This window comes from Micrasema longulum, unplaced genomic scaffold (genome assembly GCF_059751315.1).
Source record: "Micrasema longulum isolate JH-2025_06_02 unplaced genomic scaffold, ASM5975131v1 h1tg000045l, whole genome shotgun sequence".
In the NCBI taxonomy this organism is placed as follows: Eukaryota; Metazoa; Arthropoda; class Insecta; order Trichoptera; family Brachycentridae; genus Micrasema; species Micrasema longulum.
This window is the reverse complement of record NW_028277252.1, coordinates 1,264,317-1,283,084: the sequence shown is the minus strand read 5'-3', so window position 1 is coordinate 1,283,084 and position 18,768 is coordinate 1,264,317. Positions and strand designations below refer to the sequence as shown.

At 30.1% G+C, this 18,768-nt stretch overlaps 1 protein-coding gene across 1 annotated transcript; it reads left to right on the top strand.

Annotated features, from left to right (window-relative positions):
* Window positions 1-2,098: 2,098 nt before the first annotated feature.
* On the top strand, window positions 2,099-16,479 carry LOC148285242 (transmembrane protein 18-like). Its single transcript, XM_088228305.1, has 4 exons — window positions 2,099-2,355; window positions 2,818-2,935; window positions 4,489-4,637; window positions 8,147-16,479. Exons 1-4 carry the CDS (start codon window positions 2,284-2,286, stop codon window positions 8,264-8,266), a joined length of 459 nt encoding a protein of 152 aa, XP_088084431.1. The 5' UTR covers window positions 2,099-2,283; the 3' UTR covers window positions 8,267-16,479.
* The last annotated feature ends 2,289 nt before the right edge of the window (window positions 16,480-18,768 follow it).

Genomic DNA, 18,768 nt, shown 5'->3' with positions numbered 1-18,768 from the left:
AGATTGTGGTAGTGTTGGTTCAATTTCGGACTGTAAATAATAATTATATGTCCATATTTATTTGAAAAAATATTTTTATCTATTTCATATAAAATGATTACATTTGATTATACCGTTTAATAGTGACTTTCTGCATCTGTATAGTAATTGCCATAAACGTTTTTTGGTTACATATGGTAGGCAAACGCGCTAAACATTTAATCACGAGGCGGATAAATTAAAAACATGTTTGACAAGAAATATTTATTTTTAAAAAAAGTATGCTTACCTATAACACTAAAATATTTCGTGGTTGGTATTGACGGAGTCTACGTTCAAGGCGCACAGAAGGAGTGCGGTAATGTGTTTTAACGCTACCCGTTTGAGTTTCGATAAAAAATGACTCACCGGTATTCACGAATATGCATGTTATGTCTTTATTGAAACTAAAATAATACAAATATAACATATTTGTTATGAGCCAATTTTTATCGAAACTCAAACGGGCAGTCTCAAAAGTCAAAACCCATTACCGCATTCCTTCCGTGCGCCTTGAACGTAGACCTTGTATATACCTGGACTTGCGCCTGAAGCACAGGACTATAATTATGTTATCTTCATGAAACGAAAATGATCAAGATACGCTGTGGTTGATGTACCAATGCAGTGCCTAAAGCTAGGGTTTCCTAGGACAGCGGTGCCCATATTTTAACGGCCGTAGTGAACGGTGATGCAGTGGACAGCCATCGTAAAAGTGATTAGAGAGTGGTTTCCTAGGAAAACGGTGTTAAATGGTGTTGATAACACCGTTTTCCTAGAAAACCACACTCTAGTCACCTCTACGACGGCTGTCCACTGCATCATCGTTCACTACGGCCGTTAAAATACGGGCACCGCTGTCCTAGGAAACTCTAGCTTTATGCATTATTAGGTGCGGAAAGAGAATGATAATAACGGTCAATATATGTATCTTTTTTGGGTGATCCCGTGTAAGTTGGATTTGTTCTGACGTTTCGGCGACATTGCAGGAGCCATCTTCAGGGTAAACTGAGTGCGATAACAACAACCGTGAAAACCTACGCATCTAGATAATAATGATTTTGAAATATTAAAAAAATAAAAATTATTGAAATACTAGTTTACAGTAAACGCATCGAAATCATCATTAAAAAGCAAACTTCATTGTCATTTTGGATCAGAAACCATAAAAAGTCACTGAGGTATAAAAAGTTGTTGCGAGATGTCTGTTTATGAAGTTTATTTTGATATCTTATTTTATTTCATTGGAAAGCCAACAGACATTTGTACATTTATAAGAATCAGTTATACCATAAATACATATCATAAAGTCCAATTAGAGGCTTCCACATAATATTGTTATTGTAAATGTTGTCACATAAAAATTATACATAACATAAAATAACTAATCATACAAAACTTATAATATTACTAGAAATGTAAATGAATATTGGTCACACAGTTGCACATTACAATAAATAATACAACTATAGTTGACCATACAGTGTTCATTTATTATGTGCCTACATACAGAACTGCACATCACCTGCATAATATAGGCTGCGGATTCAAGGCGCAACATAATAACTTGAATTATTTTTGGTAATTTCACTTTTAAAGGAAGTTAAAGATATATTATTAATATCAATACAATTTAATTTTTGATTACACATATGGCAGGTTCTATTTACAAATGAATTTTGAAAAGATTTAGTTTTACATTTAGAAATTTTAAAAAGAGATTGGTTTCTGGTCTGCGTTACTGGGACTCTAAAATTAATAAGTGACAGTATCTTAGGGCAATCTATCGTGTTATTCAAAGTTTTATACATAAAAATGGCATCAGCCATGTTCCTTCGAGTTTGGAGAGTTTGGAGTTTAGGTAAGTTCATAGACTCATCTGGACCTGTATTCTGAGTCAACCGTCTAAAATTGCAATACGATAAAAATTTTGATTGTATAGATTCAATTCGGTTAATGTATTTTTTGTATTGAGGGCTATATACATATTGTTGATTCAATCTTCAATCTTCAATCTCTGGTTGATTCTTGCGTTAGTCGTTAAAGTCTGTGGTATTTGTGAGTTCTACATTGTCTCTGGTATCATTTGTGTAGTAATCTGTGGTCTGAAAATAATTAATTTATTTGTGTTTGCGAGGTGTTTGTGGGGATTAATTTTTTGAGTTTACGATTTACGACTTTACGATTTTAAGAACTCTGGGGACGGCATAAAAATACTAACGAACTAAATAAAAATAGGTTTATTATTAAACTATTACATTACAAATGTTATTCAACATGGATACAGATTTTATTGAAATAAACGAAATCAATGGATTTATTAAATATTTACAAAGTGTAAGTAGTATTTCTTATTTTTCTGCTTAGCTTTTGGTTTTTATTGTTTGTATACACAACTTAATTATTAAAATTTAAAAGAAAATGTCTCTGTCATGTTAGTCACATAAATAAGCGTTTTATTTATGAGGCTGAATTTTTAATAATAGGCTGCGTTTGTGTACAAAAATACGCTTATCATTACATTCCAAACATGTTTAACTACTTTACTATCTAAAGTATCCAACGTAATAAATATTGTATGCTCAGTTTTAATAATCTGCATAACTTTTTTCCACCTATTGTTTGTAAATTAACTAATATTGCGACGTACCTATACCTTTACATCCTTTACTGCCATTTGATTGTGTTTATGTATCATGTTACTTCTACTACTGGTAGATATAGAAACTTGAACTTTAAGTCAGCGTACTTTGTACAGATCAATATAAAATATGTTAATTCAAATAATTTGATTTTCAGATTGAATGGAGAGATCCTTGGCTAATGGCATTAATTTCATTTCATATTTTAATAACATTGACATGCCTTACTACTAGAAATTATGGAAATTTTCAAATAGTTCTATTTTTTTCACTGTGTAAGTCTAAAAGTCTGTAATTTTCTGTTTTTGGGCAAACGAAGAATACAGTTCTGTGTATGAAATAAAACCACAACCCTGGATGAGTATTTAAGACTCGATGTCTTCTCTTAGGTAAAAATCCTGAAAAAGGAATTCTAGTGGAGATAAGTTTACCTCGTAGTGTAGCGGTTGGCTTGTTCAGCCTACCATGCTTGAGGTCCCGGATTCGATTCCTGGCTAGATGGATGTGGAAATATTGGTTTTAGGGTGGTTGGTAGTGCAATATTTCATTGGTCCTGAACTGCCACCTGAAGCGTAGGACTGCTTCCATGTAACAAACATGGTCCAGATACACTCCAATTGGAGTGCTAATAAGGTGCCCTATGCAGCACTGGGTGTGAATAGAGAAGTGATGAAGTCACGGTGGCCCTTGTAGTGTAATGGTTAAGACTACTTACACATGGAAGGTTCCGGGTTCAATTTCTGGTGAGAACACAAAAAAAAGTGATATTTTTCGAGCCTGGGTGTTCTCTGTTCTAATTCACCACTGTAATGAAGAAGTTCAGTGCTACGGGAAATTGGATATAAAAAACATTTTCTTACACGTGATAAAAATTAAAGCATTTAATTGTACTGTATAAAAAAAATTATACAAATGAACTGTTTTGAATTGCATCACGAGTTCTTCCAAATCAATCAATGATATCTAGTGTTGTGATAGATTTTTGGTGTCCAGGAAGCCAATTCACCAATTAGCAGAACTCGCCGACTTGTGACATCACTGGCGGAGTAATTTCACAATTACAATATTTAAAAAAATCGTAATACTTATAAAATATGATACATAATTTTTTATTTTTTTTAATATAAAAAAATCACTGAATTTCCTCATCAGGCCTCCTGGCCTGTTGTTGCTAAAAAAATACAATTAAAACAATGGCAGTTGTGGCAACATGTGGCAGTTTTAACCTAAATTTAATCTAGGTTTATCAACTTGTAGCTGAACAAATCTCATTATGTGGTGCTATTTGCAAAATATTTACACAGTCATCTATGAAGCCTCTTCCTATCCCTTATTCACACCCAATGGTGCATGCGACCCTGCAATTGCAGTATTAGTGGCAATATTCAAAGTACCAGTTTTCAAATATATGAATAAAATTAAAACCTATTGCAACACAGAAGGAAAAGAATTTTGAGAAGGGAATATGGAATTCTAGGCATTTACATGGCTTATGTTCCGTCATTGTCTGGTTTGAGTGGCCACGTGTAACATTCACCATTCTGATTTTTCAAAATAATGTAAATAAATAAATTTTTTTGATACTTTATACACACGAATTCACATAAAAACCAACTTACTTATTAAAAAACACATTTTCAATTTTATTCTGCTTTTTGTACATGAGTGTTCATGTTTTTTGTTATTCTGTACACAACAATGCTGAATAAGTCTCCAAAAAGATCTTGAATAAAATATATTATTTAAATGAATAATTAATCATTGATAATTACATGGTAACATGATAATCATGCATATGAATATTAATTTTTAATTAATTTTTTTACAGTGCTAATGGTATTTTTTTCTGAGAGCATCAATGAATTTGCCTCCAAAAATTGGACATTATTTTCACGCCAGCAATATTTTGACAGCAAGGGTCTTTTTATATCCATAGTGTTTTCAGTACCAATACTTTTAAACTGTATGATAATGGTGGTAAGTGTAATGAATATTTTTCTTAATAATCTTACATTTAAAAAAAAAATATATTTGGACCCCTGTATTTAGTAGCCTTACGTGTCATGTACAAGGCTAAGGTACTCGGAAAAAATCGTTTTTGTTTGTCTTGGAAATGGGATGTTCGATCACTGATTTTGGTTTATTACCTTTATGAGTCCAATCACCATTGTTACAAAGTTCAAGAACAATGGCGCGTGATAACTACTTTTAACTACAGTGTGGATATCTGTTAAGGATATTCCATCTTTCCTGCATTCGGCTTCAAGATTATGGCGTTGCAAACTGAAAAATGGGCACTGAAATAACAGATGTTTGATACTCTGTGAAGAAATATCATCGCATGGACAATAGTCATCATTCCTTAATTTAAACCTATATAGATAACTTCTCATGGCTCCGTGTCCTGTAAAAATTTGGGTCGTTTCGAAAGTACTTTGGTGATGATGACGGAAGTTTGCTGCATCAGCCAGCGTTGGGAAAAACATTTTAGTGATTTTACCTGTAGAAGAAGCGCGGTAATGATCCTCCCAACGCTGCTGCGTATTTTGTTTTATATAGCGTTTAGCAAAGCTAAGGGGAAATTCTGAAAAGAAAGGTGCCGTTCTTTTACAAGTTGCGGCTCTTGCTCATTCATCCGCTCTCTCATTTCCTACGATACCAGCATGTCCTTTTATCCAGCATATTTGAATGTTCATCCCTGTTATTTTAAGATGCTTAATTTTACTCTGAATATCTACAATGAATGGATTTACCGACCGAGTATCCGTTACTAATCTTACATTCTCACATTCCAATACCATACATAAACGTTTTTCAACCTGTGGGTCACAACTCGCAACCGCCAGGGAGATCGCAAAGTCTTGCTTGGGGGGCTGCGGTTGCAAGCAAGGGCTTTAGGTCCGTTGTTTTAATAAAAATATAATAATTTCAATTTCTTTGCTTATTTATATTTTATAAATTTTTCTAATCGTGGTTCTATTTTTGAGACGCAAATAACGTTATTTCACATTAATGGGGTGTAGCGAAATAATAAAAAATATTTTTAAAAAAACGCCTTACTTTGAACAACATCACTGGTTCAAATGAACCAACCAATGATAAGAGATCTCTGAAGGATATCCAGTTTGCTTGCCGTAAACGGACCAATCGGAAGAACTGACAGATAAGAACCTCTGACGTCACACGCGGAGTTATTTCAGAAATTGAAAACTTAAAAAAAATCATAGCGCTGATAATATGATATATAAAAAAAAAAATTTGGTTGTTGATGTACCGGGGTGTCCGGGCCGTTTGTCATCTTCAACGTCTTCACGGCCATCTTGGAAACTCTTGTTTTACTCATAGCAGACTCAATATAGGCCTTTGTTGACATTTCACACACTTTGTTACACTTCATTTCATTTTTTACACAAAATTTGATACAAATTCTTTGGTCCATTTTTTTTAATAACCGAAAATCGCCGAGCCCATAAAAACAAGTCTAACCTTAGCGGCTCCACAGACAAAGTAAACAGTGAATACACCCGAAAATTTTAGCATACTTCAGGGGCATGTATACCAACATAATAATTTTTTTAAAATACAATCGGACTCCAAACCCGCAAAATTTAATAATTCCCATTATTTTCTGAACACACCTCGTAGTAGTTGCATTTTTGAATTTTTATTTCCTTAGCGTACATGTTACGAAATGTACAATTATTCCATGTTATTAGGTTATAGTTTGTTTGCTTTATACTAATAGTTAAGTTGTTTTCGAATATTTCTCAGAGATTTAGTAAACCATTTGTTTGTTTTGCAAAAAATACTCATTTTTACTGGCATAGTTTTTTTCAATCACAGTTTAAATTTGAAACAAAAGTACTAGCCTTTCGTAAATAGTCATCGCTTCAGCGGACTACCGCTTCAGTATTTGTAGTTCTAAGCAGAATTTATGTTTATTGTATCTTTTTTTTTTTATCTCTGTAAAATTTCTCTCTTTTCTTCTATTTTAATGAAATTTGGCATCATAAGCACAGCACAATTATTTCATGATCTGATATTTTTGGTAAAGCTGCTACGTTTGTGACCAGATAAAAATCATTATAGATAAAGATAACTAAATCCATGAGGGATCTTGAGTCACCAGTGAATTTTCTTACTAATTGTTTTAATCCATATTTATTGATTATACTTCGTAGTTTTGCACTGCATATAGTACTATTATCGAAATCCACGTTTATATTTTATCATAATCATTCCCTTTCCGCACCCAATGGTGCATAGGGCGCTGCATTGGTACACTAATCGCAGCGTATCTTGGTCATTTTTGTTACATTAAGGTAAGGTGATCAGTCTTACGCTTTAGGTACCAGTCTAGGGACTATGAAATATTCTAGTGTAAAAACACCCTATTAAATAATATTTCATATTAACCACGTTGGGAATCGAACCCGAGACCTCTTGCATGGTAGGCAAATGTGCCAACCATTACACCACGAGGCTGACATTATATTTAAATCCAACATATTCAATAATTCTTTATTCATTTGTTTAGCTTATAAATGAATATTAGTTGACATACTAGTATAACCTCAGAGTAATAATTTGCTAAAATTGTTAATTTGTAATAATTGCATAGAACAAAAGTGTTCCAAATTTTTGGTTTAATTTTTATTTTAACAACTGATGTGTAATGGATGGTTTCAGTTTGCATTTCCAATTCTCGACTTAACTACCTATAACCCGTTGTGTTGCTGTAAACTGTTGCTAACTTTGTGGTTTATAATCATAGAATGGTTTTTGTCCATATGGGTGACTATTAACCAGTGGCATATTATTACTCTAAGAGTATAACACTTTGTATTTGGTTTGAATTTTCTCGCACTAACCGTCAAAAAATTATTGGAAGGTTTTATAACTTCAATTGGGTGAACGATAAACGATACCGAAAATACCTTTTTTTAATCCTTAACTGTATTGCCAACATCCCTGAATTTTTAAATTCCGCCACTTCTGTTGATATAACTGAGAATGATTTGTTTAACATAATGGTTATCAATAAAATTTCTCCATAAAGTAAGCCAAATATCACTTAAACATAATATGCAGTGTATAAAAGTGACATTATTGTTTTTGTGACTGATTGCTTTATGTATGTATGCCTGTTATTTCTTTATTTAATAAATATTTTTTTAAGTATAAAAATATTTCTTAATTTATGCTGAAGGTATACTGGTTTTGGTTTAAATCAGGATACATTTTATTATTTAAAAACAAATTAGGCTTAATTCCCAAAAATAAAAAATTATATATACTGTGAGCACTAAATCATAAATTTTATTTTTTTATACGCCTCCACTCTTTTGCGAATGATGGTTTAGATTTAAGAAAGATAGTAGTTTGATCAAATTTAAGATTTTGTTTATTTTTAGTACCTTAAAATTAATTTTAAACTTAACTAAATGTCTTTTGTGGGTACATAATATGTTTTTATTTTATTTTAGGGAAGTTGGCTTTACCAGTCCACCCAGCTAATGATGAATTTACGGAAAGCTCAATTGAAAGAGCAGTTAAAACGACAAAATAGCAGAAGTACTAACAATTCCCATGAAAAATCAGAGTAAAAATATTTTCAATAATCTACTTTATAATTTAAAATACTTCCTTACACGGAAGTATTTTTGCAACGAAAATGTTACAATAATTATTTTCACTCCTAGAGAGTCACTAAGTGCATTATTCTTACTAATGTAAGATTATTCATACAGATTATTACGAATATTATTCATACAGATTATTACGAATATTATTCATACATATTTGAATAAGTGCATAATTCAGAAAAGGTCTTGCCATATAATATGTATGTATATAATATATTTGTACAAATACTATTTACGTATAAAATATCCTACTTACGTGTTTTATGTTTTTAAAATAAAGTTGGAAAATGTAAACACTATAACTTAACGAGTGAGTACAGTAGTTGATAATGGGTTTTAAAAATTACTATTAAGTTTAAACAATTGAAATATTTTACGTAAACAACAAATATGCTTTTAATTCGCAATAGACTATTTACCAAATATTTCAAACTCAATATTGTCAGGTTTCTGACACAAGTTGGCAGCTACAAATTTTCAAGAAATTAGATTTCTTCATAACTGCCATCAATTTATTTAATAATTTTTGTTTAAAAAGTAAATAAAAGTATGTCATATTTTATGAATTCAAAAAACAATATTTTATAGTATTTAACTTAAGGTTTTTTTTGAATTGTTGTTTTGGGAAGAACTTTTAACTTTAAAAGTGCAATATCTCACTGCTAGTTACCAACTTGTTCCAGAAACCGGACATGTAGATTTGCTTCAAACAGGTTATGACTCATAAATATTTTTTTACCAAGGTATTATACTAAATTAATTATTTCCGTTTGTTATAAAAAATACTTGGTTTTCTGAATACTGTTTTTTTTTCACATCACGACAGGATTACCCGAGTTAAATCATAATTCGTCTTAAAGAGATTTCCATTGGGATTCTCGCTTACATCTCTATGCATAACGGAATAGTACTACTTGTGAGTACTACTCCACGAGGTGCATAAATGCCAGTGAACTTTATGTATATTATTGATATAATCCTGGACAATAAAAATAAATAGATTTGTGCTAAATTGTTTTATCTGTTAATGTTAAAAATATACTTCATTTAAACAGAAGTATGCTTTTGATTTATCACAAATTGTACACAGAATTTTCAATATTATGTTATATTATATTCAATATAAAACAAATATTTTAAAAGTTGGCTTTGTCAATAATATTTTATGAAGATGAAACTTTTTTTGGCAATGTTGCTAACATCTGACCCAGGTTTTGGTCGGATTCACTTAACTGTTTCTTTCCTGCAAAAAATTAGTTCTTTTGAATTTTTGAATAAATGCTAATCAGCATTAAAAAAAAAAAAAATATTACATAAACAAAAGTTTTTGTACCTGCGTTACCGGTCTGCAATTTTTTTCTCCTATTTTCACCGGTCCGCAGGCTTAAAAACATTGGGAAACGTTAATATAAATAACATATATCAGGTTGACCATCGAAGTATAAATGCAGTTAATATATATATATATATATTTATAATTCTGTCAATGATGTAAAATATGTTTTATAATATAAGTCCCTAGTCAGCCCAATTGGCATGCAAAAGTAGTGTAAATAATACGTAAGTTTTACAATTCTAACTCAAAATTGAAAATAAAATTCTCATTTTTGTAAAATGATAAAGTTCAATAATTGTGCTGGATGTGATCCCATCATCTACGTAGATATCAAGTAATCAAGCGTATTTAAAAAAATAATTATGTTAAGCTGTATTTGAAGTCTCATGGATCAATTCTCGACAAGGCTGGAAAGAAGTTTAATTTATTTTTTGAAACTGATTTTTCTCACAATATTTCATATTCCCTGGGCATGTATCTGAAGCGTAAGATTGATCATCTGGCCTGCATGTATGTAATATATATTTTGATCAAGATGCATTGTTATATAAATAAGTATTACTTATTTGATGTGGATAAGATGAAGAAGAAAGCCAAAAGTAAAAAAAATAACATTACAAACATATTTACATCCAATTGAACTTTTTGTTTTCTGCTTCTAAAAGCCCATTATAAGAAATGCCATCTGCGCTCTCGGACTTTTAATATAACAAGTCGTATAATTTTAAGTTAATACAATATATCTTGATAGTGGTGTGGATTTTGATGATTTTAATATTTAAATTTTTTCAACTGAATTTAAAACATCTAGAATTATAAATTCCGTGATAGCGAGTTGGTGTAAATTGTCCTATCTAAAAGACAAAAGATCACATTTTTCTGGATACAAAATTTTAGGACATCCATATTTCATAAGTTTTGGGCGGCATTTAACCCAGGATACGCCATATTTTGTTTGGATTTACGTCTTCCAAACCTAATTTATTTTTTAAGATAATAAACATATTGAATTTGAAAATCTGAGTGGTAGACTGATCTACTTGTGTACATTATTATGATACTCTTGTGACATAATTATTAATACAACATTATAGAAAACAAAAACCTCATTTCTGTGGTATATGTATGTACCACTTTATTCTGTGTAAATGTCCTATAAAGGGCTAAAGAGAGTGTGATGAGCGCCCTCTGCCCATCCCCTATATTAACTTTGTTTCAGACACGTTCGTTCGTCAATGGCGTAATTTTTTTCAAAATTGATCACGTCAGACACCCTTTGGACATGATCAATTAAAATAGGTTTGTGTTTTCTGTTTTATGAAGATTTAAATAATAAATAACGGGTTGACACTTCAATTAGCTTAGTTTTGTAAATTCCTTAATTTACTTTGTAGTCCACAAAATTAGTGGTTTTAATGTCAATCCATATTCAATTAATTATTAAATTATAATAAACTTCCACCGAGAAATTTAATTAGTGTATTTTATGGATATTATATTCTGTATTGAATTATTGTTTAGATATGTAATTAAAACTGTATTCAAAGTAAATGTATCATGTATTATGTATGTGGAAAAGTGATGTTTATTATGACACCTGCTGAATAATTTTGTTTAGTTCCGTGTTGGTATGTATATCAATATTCACTATTCTTGACTATTCCAGTTAAATAAGAATTTAAATATCTTAGATTGTGCCTTTGGAGTTTTTTTCACGTTATAATAAGTGCTTTTATGCTTTAAAACATATTTAGATGTTTTATAATTGATTGTAACATAGATTTAATCACAATAATAAAAAACTAGGTTTTTGTGTGATGATGTTTATCATGCAAATAATTTAATTTAAGATTGTCAATTTTCTTAATATCAACAATATCATTATCAAATAGCTCTTTTAAGAAAACTCTTGGGATTCTTAGGGCCAGTTTTATAAACAATCTATTAAATTTCCGTAAGTGCTACAAACCATTGACTGTTCGTAACGATAAATGATGTTTGTTTTAAAAACCAATTTTGCTAACTGATCCAACGCCAATAAGCATTTTCATATATTTCAATATGTTAAGAATGAAAATATTTAAGATTTCTTAGGCCAATGACGTTTAGTATATTATTAGTTTTGTTGTTAATATGCTTACTACATTTTGTACAATCTTTGCCTAATACAATGCGGTGTAAAAAATATATGAAATAATTACATACCGCAAATGAATTAAGCGAAGAATTAAATAAATAATTTGATAGCAGTGTTTCAAAACAACTGTCAGTGTCAAATACTGCATTGGCATCGACGTTCGTCATACATTGTGTAGTTACTATTACCGGCTGAAATTGTGTAGTCACCATTTTACTTTAACGACCTGTAACTCTGAAAACGTATACAAAATGCTAAAATCGGTCAGTATACCAAATATTTGTCAAAAATGATATCACACTTCCATACGGATGTTTATAAAACCAGCCCTCATACAATTTATTTTTTTAATCAACTCACAATATTTGAAATGAACTTAGACTAGTTCAATAAACATCAATCCAACAAAAAAAAAATGTTTTTATGTTTAAAAGTTTGTGTGCATGCACCAAAAAAATTTCTTTGGGATATAAATATGTCATATCAAATATTATGTATTCCTTATAAATGCACCCCTATAATGGTTACATAATAAACTCCTTAAAAAAAGTTTGTCAACTTGAATATTGAGCAAGATTTGCGCTTTTGACTTCTTTATTCCGAGTATCCAAAAAAGGTTGAAAAATATTTTTTTTTAAATTTAAAAAAAATTTTGGGTGTATTTTTTGTCATTTAGATTTTTTTATCAAGGAAGCGGATTTTTGTACTTATTTCGTACTTAGTTGAACATCTGTACTCCTGTCTGATGGCAAAACGATGCATCTATAGTTGCATACGGCTTAAAATATTCTACTCTCTAAGATCTGTCGTATGGTAATTAAGATTATTTTTTATAAAGCTTCCTAGCCAATTGACAACTTGGTGTAACCATGGAAAAGTTCTGATTTAATTGCCATAAAACATTTAAAAGCGATTATCTCAGTTTGACCTTTTTTGAGATGCAAAGTTTTGCCATAAGACAGGAGTGTAGGTAAAGTTTTTGTATTTTATAAGTTAACATAGTGTCCTAAAAAGTCAACGTTACGTCAAGTTACGTTTAATAGTTCGATAAATTACAGATACATGAATTAATTGACTTAAAATATTTACGTATAAATAAATTTTATCTGTGTGTGAAAGGAAATTAGAAATGTGTCTAATTCAGAGATTTCATGAAAAAAAATATATTACTACAGTTTATATAAATCACAATATGTTTAATTGTGTGACACAGGTTAAAAAATTATATTTATTTAAAAATAAATTATCTCGTCTTACTAGATAATTTGAGTTTGTGTTCTTTGCATGCAACTCAAAACCTTTTTTTGTAACTTAGGTGCCTCTATTTCCCTTTTGCATACATATATTTTCTGTTTACTTGTAACCATAATGTTCATTAATTATGATGATAAACTGTTCTATATTTATAGTGATTGGGATGTGTTTGATGTTTGTAACTCCATTTTGTATTCTAAGTTTTATTTTATCTTTTGTGTTGATTGATTGTTTTTAATTTAAGTTTTTAAATTTTATTGATGATACTCTTTTGTTTTGTGTGCCTTTTTTCATAATTTTACTTTGTAGTATTTCTCAAGGTTGAATTATTTATGAATTGCAGCATTAACATTCTAAATCCATATTTTAGCATTGATAAAGAAAATTAAACCAGACAAATGAAATTTTATCAATTTTTATATTTGTTGAGTTTGAAATCAACTTTGCATGGTGTATCAAAAATATTACATAACAGGTTCAATAATAATATTGTAATGATTATTTTATTTATTTCTAGTTTCTGGACGCATAAAAGATATTCAAGTAAACAGTTGATTTCTTGATAAATTAAATATAATTTTTGTTAACATGTTACAACAGAGATGTAGAACTGTGTAACTTCACCATTCTACCTATGTTTGAACATCTGCATTCCTTCAATTATTTCATCTATTGACCTTTGTGAAGTTAAAGAGCTGAAACCTTTACTTCTCTAAAATATTCCTTATCTCTGTTGTAACATGTTAATGTTAGCAGCTCCCTAGGGGGTTAAATCCAGTTCTTGTCTAAAAAAAGTTGGACAAACTCAAATAAATAGCGTAATTTTTGTTCTATGTATTTATTTATATTTATTATTGTAATATATTTTTATTTAAATTCACTGATTATAAAGGTACTCATACAATACAATGTAAGCATTTTAACTTTAATATAGGTATTATGCATGTTAATTGATTTCTAAACACACTTATGTTTATAATATTAGAAATCAAACACTGATTTGAGTCTACTGAACACTTTATTTTATTTTTACAAATGTAAAAAATATAAAAACAAAAATTTCGTGACAATTGTTTTGCCTTCAGTGTTTGTTTTCTAATATTAACAAATCAGTGTTTGATTTCTAATATAAGTTCAAATATGGTGTTCTACAAAATAAACACCAAATCAATCAATAATATACTATTATGTTCAAATATGACCTGAAATTAGTAATTTAAAAGAACTGCACTCAAGATTTCGGTAATATATATATTTTTTAAATGTTGGTAGGATTGTCATAAAAATACATGTAATTTTTTAGCGCGACCTGACATATAGTTTGTTTGTGCCAGCTGTGTAAACAAGTCAATCTCTAGTGTGTTCTGCCAATTTTACTATGGTGAAATTAGTTGAGCAAAGAATTTGCCTTAAATTTCGTTTCTCCAACAAAATTTAATGTGCAATCACATTGAAAATGTTACAAAAAGCATATGGGGAGTCTGCTTTGTCAAAAACACAGGCATACGAGTGGTACAAAGCATCAAACAGGGCGGAAAAGTGGCCTCATCCTCGTCTGGCCATATCAATTTTGGAATAAAACATAAAAACGGTAATACAATCGTGCCTGAAGAAGTCGAGTGTCTATAAAAGAGTTAGTTGCCGACCTAAAGATATCAACTGGATCAGTGCACAGCATTATACATTATGTTTTAGATAAGAGATGTGTTGCGGCGCTACTTGTGCCAAGATTGCTTAATTTTCTTTAAATAAAACCCAAATCTGACACTGAAGAGATTCTTTCTATGGATGATTCGATGACCGGCGTTCAGGGCATCATTGCGGGTGATGAGACGTGGGTGTTTGAATATGACGTGGAAACAAGTAGACAATCTTCAGAGCTGCACTTGCCAACTGAGCCAAAACCCAAATACCTACACCAAAGTCTCTCAAAATCAAGGTGATGTTAATTGTCTTCTTCAATTATCATTGTGTTGTACCCTCGGAGTTCCTTCCAACAGGCCAGATGGTCAATAAGGAATACTATTTAGGCGTATTGAAGCATTTGAGTCAGAATATTTGTCAAAAATGGCTAGGTTTATGGAAAGATAACAATTGGTTTTTGCATCACAATAATGTGCCGCCTCGGACATCTCTACTTCTAAGTGATTATTTGGCCAAATACAATTTAAAAGTCATTCTTCAATCACAGTATTCACTTGATTTGGCTCCCAAAGCATTTTTACTAGATTAAGAAGATAAAAGAAAATTCGCAGAGGGAGCTGAAAGCCATTCCAAAATCAGCCTGCGATAAGTGCTATGAAGATTGGAAAAAACGTTGGCATATGTGTATCACCTCTAATGGTGATTACTTTGAAGAGGATAAAATAAACATTTGTGAATAATATTGAGCTAAAGTTTGTTTTTTTACAAATTTCGTGTCATATTGAAACATAAGGTGCGGTACATACAACCATTACAACATTCTTTATAATGGGAGTAGTTTTTAAGAAAATTGTACATTTACATATATCTGAAATGAAGTAACATTCCAATTATTTAATTCTTTGAATGAGGAAGTTCAGTGAACCACCAAACTGACCCAAAAAAAAAAGTATTTTTATGTATCGTGTTATCAAGGCTATGATTTTGAAATTACTCCGCCTATGACGTCTTAAGTTCTCTACTTTGAGTTGTCCTGACTGGTGGGTTGGCTTCCCAGTAACCGGCAATGTATCACAATAATCGGTCATTGGTTGATTTTGGAGAACTAGTCATAGTAGTTCGTTCATAGTTCATTTTTCATACATTTTTAAGAAACTTTTTTTTTATAATTGAAAAAATAAGTATAACATTACAAAATAATTGGTACATACGTGATTAATAATAACATTTCTACCTCTCTTTGAAATTTAATATAGCAAAAAAAACATTTTTTGTATCCAATTTCCCATTGCACCTAACTTCCTCATTCATTTACCTACTAAAACTTTTGTAGGTATAAATTATTTAAAATATCTAACTTCATGTTGATTAAAAAATAATTACGTATCAACAATGGTTATTTTCACAAAACAATAAAATGCAGAAAATATATTTACTTATTTACTTCGTGAAATAATTAAGAAAAAGAATGGTTTAAATTTGTAAAAAATGCAATTCGCCATAACTGAATCTTGTTAGGAGTTATTCAATAAGTTCAATCTATATCATCAACTTACTTCAATTTTTACTAACAATAATTATAGCCGGGTTTCCACATACCTCTTGTATTTGCTGGAATAATGTCGAGAATTACAAAAGCCGCGCTTTTCACTTCAAAGTAAAACTAATTACTAGCAATAGGGAAATATCACATACTACGAATACCGATAAAAATATACGAAATGGATTCAGAATAATTAATTGTATTTTCAAAATCAATGGTATTGTGGAAAAATGTTTTCATACATAAATGTAAAAAAGAAATTTAATGAAAATGCATTGCTAGAAAAACATGACGTGTTTGGCCTTGGTTGTTGTGATGTCAAGATTCGTGATAATGTTCTAAACAAATTTAAATGGCCAGAAACAAATAAACATGAATCGTTACGTATTAGGGGCGTGGCCAATGGATCAAGCCAATCCAAAATTACAAATTTGAAAATATTTTTTATGCTACTAATAATTAGCAAAAAATTTATTTTTTACTCAACAGTATTTCATAGACCTCTTTACTTTAAAAATGAATAAAAATGTGATATTTCCCTATTATTGTCAGTTTTATCACCTTTCATTGAATATGTGGAAGCCTGACTTGATAAAATAGTAATGAAAATTATTGGCCATAATTTAAAAATGTGATATAGTCATAGACTGAATGTTATTGGTTACCAGAAAGTATATATATATATGTATATATATATATATATATATATATATATGTGTATATATATACATACAAACTAATTCAGTGGAAAAATAAACTAAAACACACAAAAATGGTATTTTATTTGTTTGTCTTGACATTTTCAAACATTGTAATCTTATGGTTAGCACTGATGATGATTCAACCTCCGCCTATGGCCAGTAAATGTACACAACTAAGTTATCAAAATACTGAAATGAAATCAATATGATGATTAACAAAAAAGTTATTTAAAAAATATGCTACCCAGGTGACCCTCAATACCCCTTAGGCCCGGAAGAGTTAAAGATTATTTCTTTTTGTAACTTCAAACTACCTACTAATTTGGAAAAAAAAAAATTATCAAATAAATAATATATAAAACATTCCTTTTATTATATATATATAACGTGGCGGCCTCTGTGGACACTTAAGTCATACACGAAAGGTTCCGGGTTCGATTCCCGGTGCGAACACAAGAATTAAAATATGATTTTTCTTAAGCCTGGGTGTTCTGTATTGTAGAGGTGTGTAGTTCGCGAACGACCCTGTCATACTGACAAGGTCAGAAACATTGAACTGGAGATGTTTCTTTCATCTCGGTCAGTTAGTTCACGAACGAAAAGAGCGCTGAACTAAATGGCTCTTTGTGTCATTTTCATATCTTCGTGTCTTATGGATCTCTAGCTCATTTCTTTCATTCATTGAATGAGATTGTGTCCTTATCTCTGTAGTTAGTAGGTAGATTAGATACCCACACATACACTCTGTATCTATAGTAGGTATCTAAATGCCTAGACTGGCTGCTTTGTTCTCCTTTATCTCCCGCACTTGAAATTTAATTGACACTAATTATGAAATGTCGCTATAAAAATCCTATTTTATGAATTATTATTTACATTGAGATGAAAATATTAGGTATTCATATTTCATTAATGCCCTCTAATGTGAACAAGAGGTTAGTTTGTTCACTCGAGTTTATTAGATTATATATTTTTCTGTTCAGTATAAATAATTACAGAAACAATTTAATTAATTTATTAATTCATTATAAAAACATTCATATTCACTAACCTAATAATGACTTTTTAGTCTGTGCCCGTGTTAAACCATAAAAATTTACATTAAAAAAATATAAAGTAACTTAAAATAAATAGTGATTAAAGCATATCAATTTCAGAATAACAGTCCAATCGGACGATATAATCCATCCAGACAAACACAATTTCGTTTTCGTTAAAAGACGGTGGTGAGTTTTAAAAAGAGACAGCAATATATTGGTTAGTGCGCGCGGCTGAGTCAAGCTGGGATAAAGTAAAATACAATATGCCCGCTAAGTACCCGCAAAAAGGAGATTGTTTTACCTGCATGGTCATGAATTTGAATTTGTGCTCCAATAGATACTTTTGAAAACTGTAATTACTTTTGTAATATTAATATGTATTATGTTGCAGTTCGGACTCACGGCTCAATTCATTTATTATGTTTGGAATATAAATATGTACTTGCCTATCTTACCTACCTATTTTTTTTTACATCGTTTATGGAATATTATTTATTTCTTAGTCTTAATATTTCAATGTGGTGGATATGATTAATTAAATTTTAAAAAACAAATATTTTATCATCAATAAATATTTTATTATTTATCCAGGTAACATATCCAATTACATTAACAAATATATTATAGTTAATAAAAAAGCAAAAAGAAAGTAAAAAAGTAAGTACCATTTAATTATAAATAAAAGCACACATATTTTTTCTAATACTTAACATATTTTTTGTTTAAACTACACTTTATTCATTTACAACAAAATATAAATAAAATATAATATACTTGTTTTGTCTTTTAAAAATACATATAATAATAA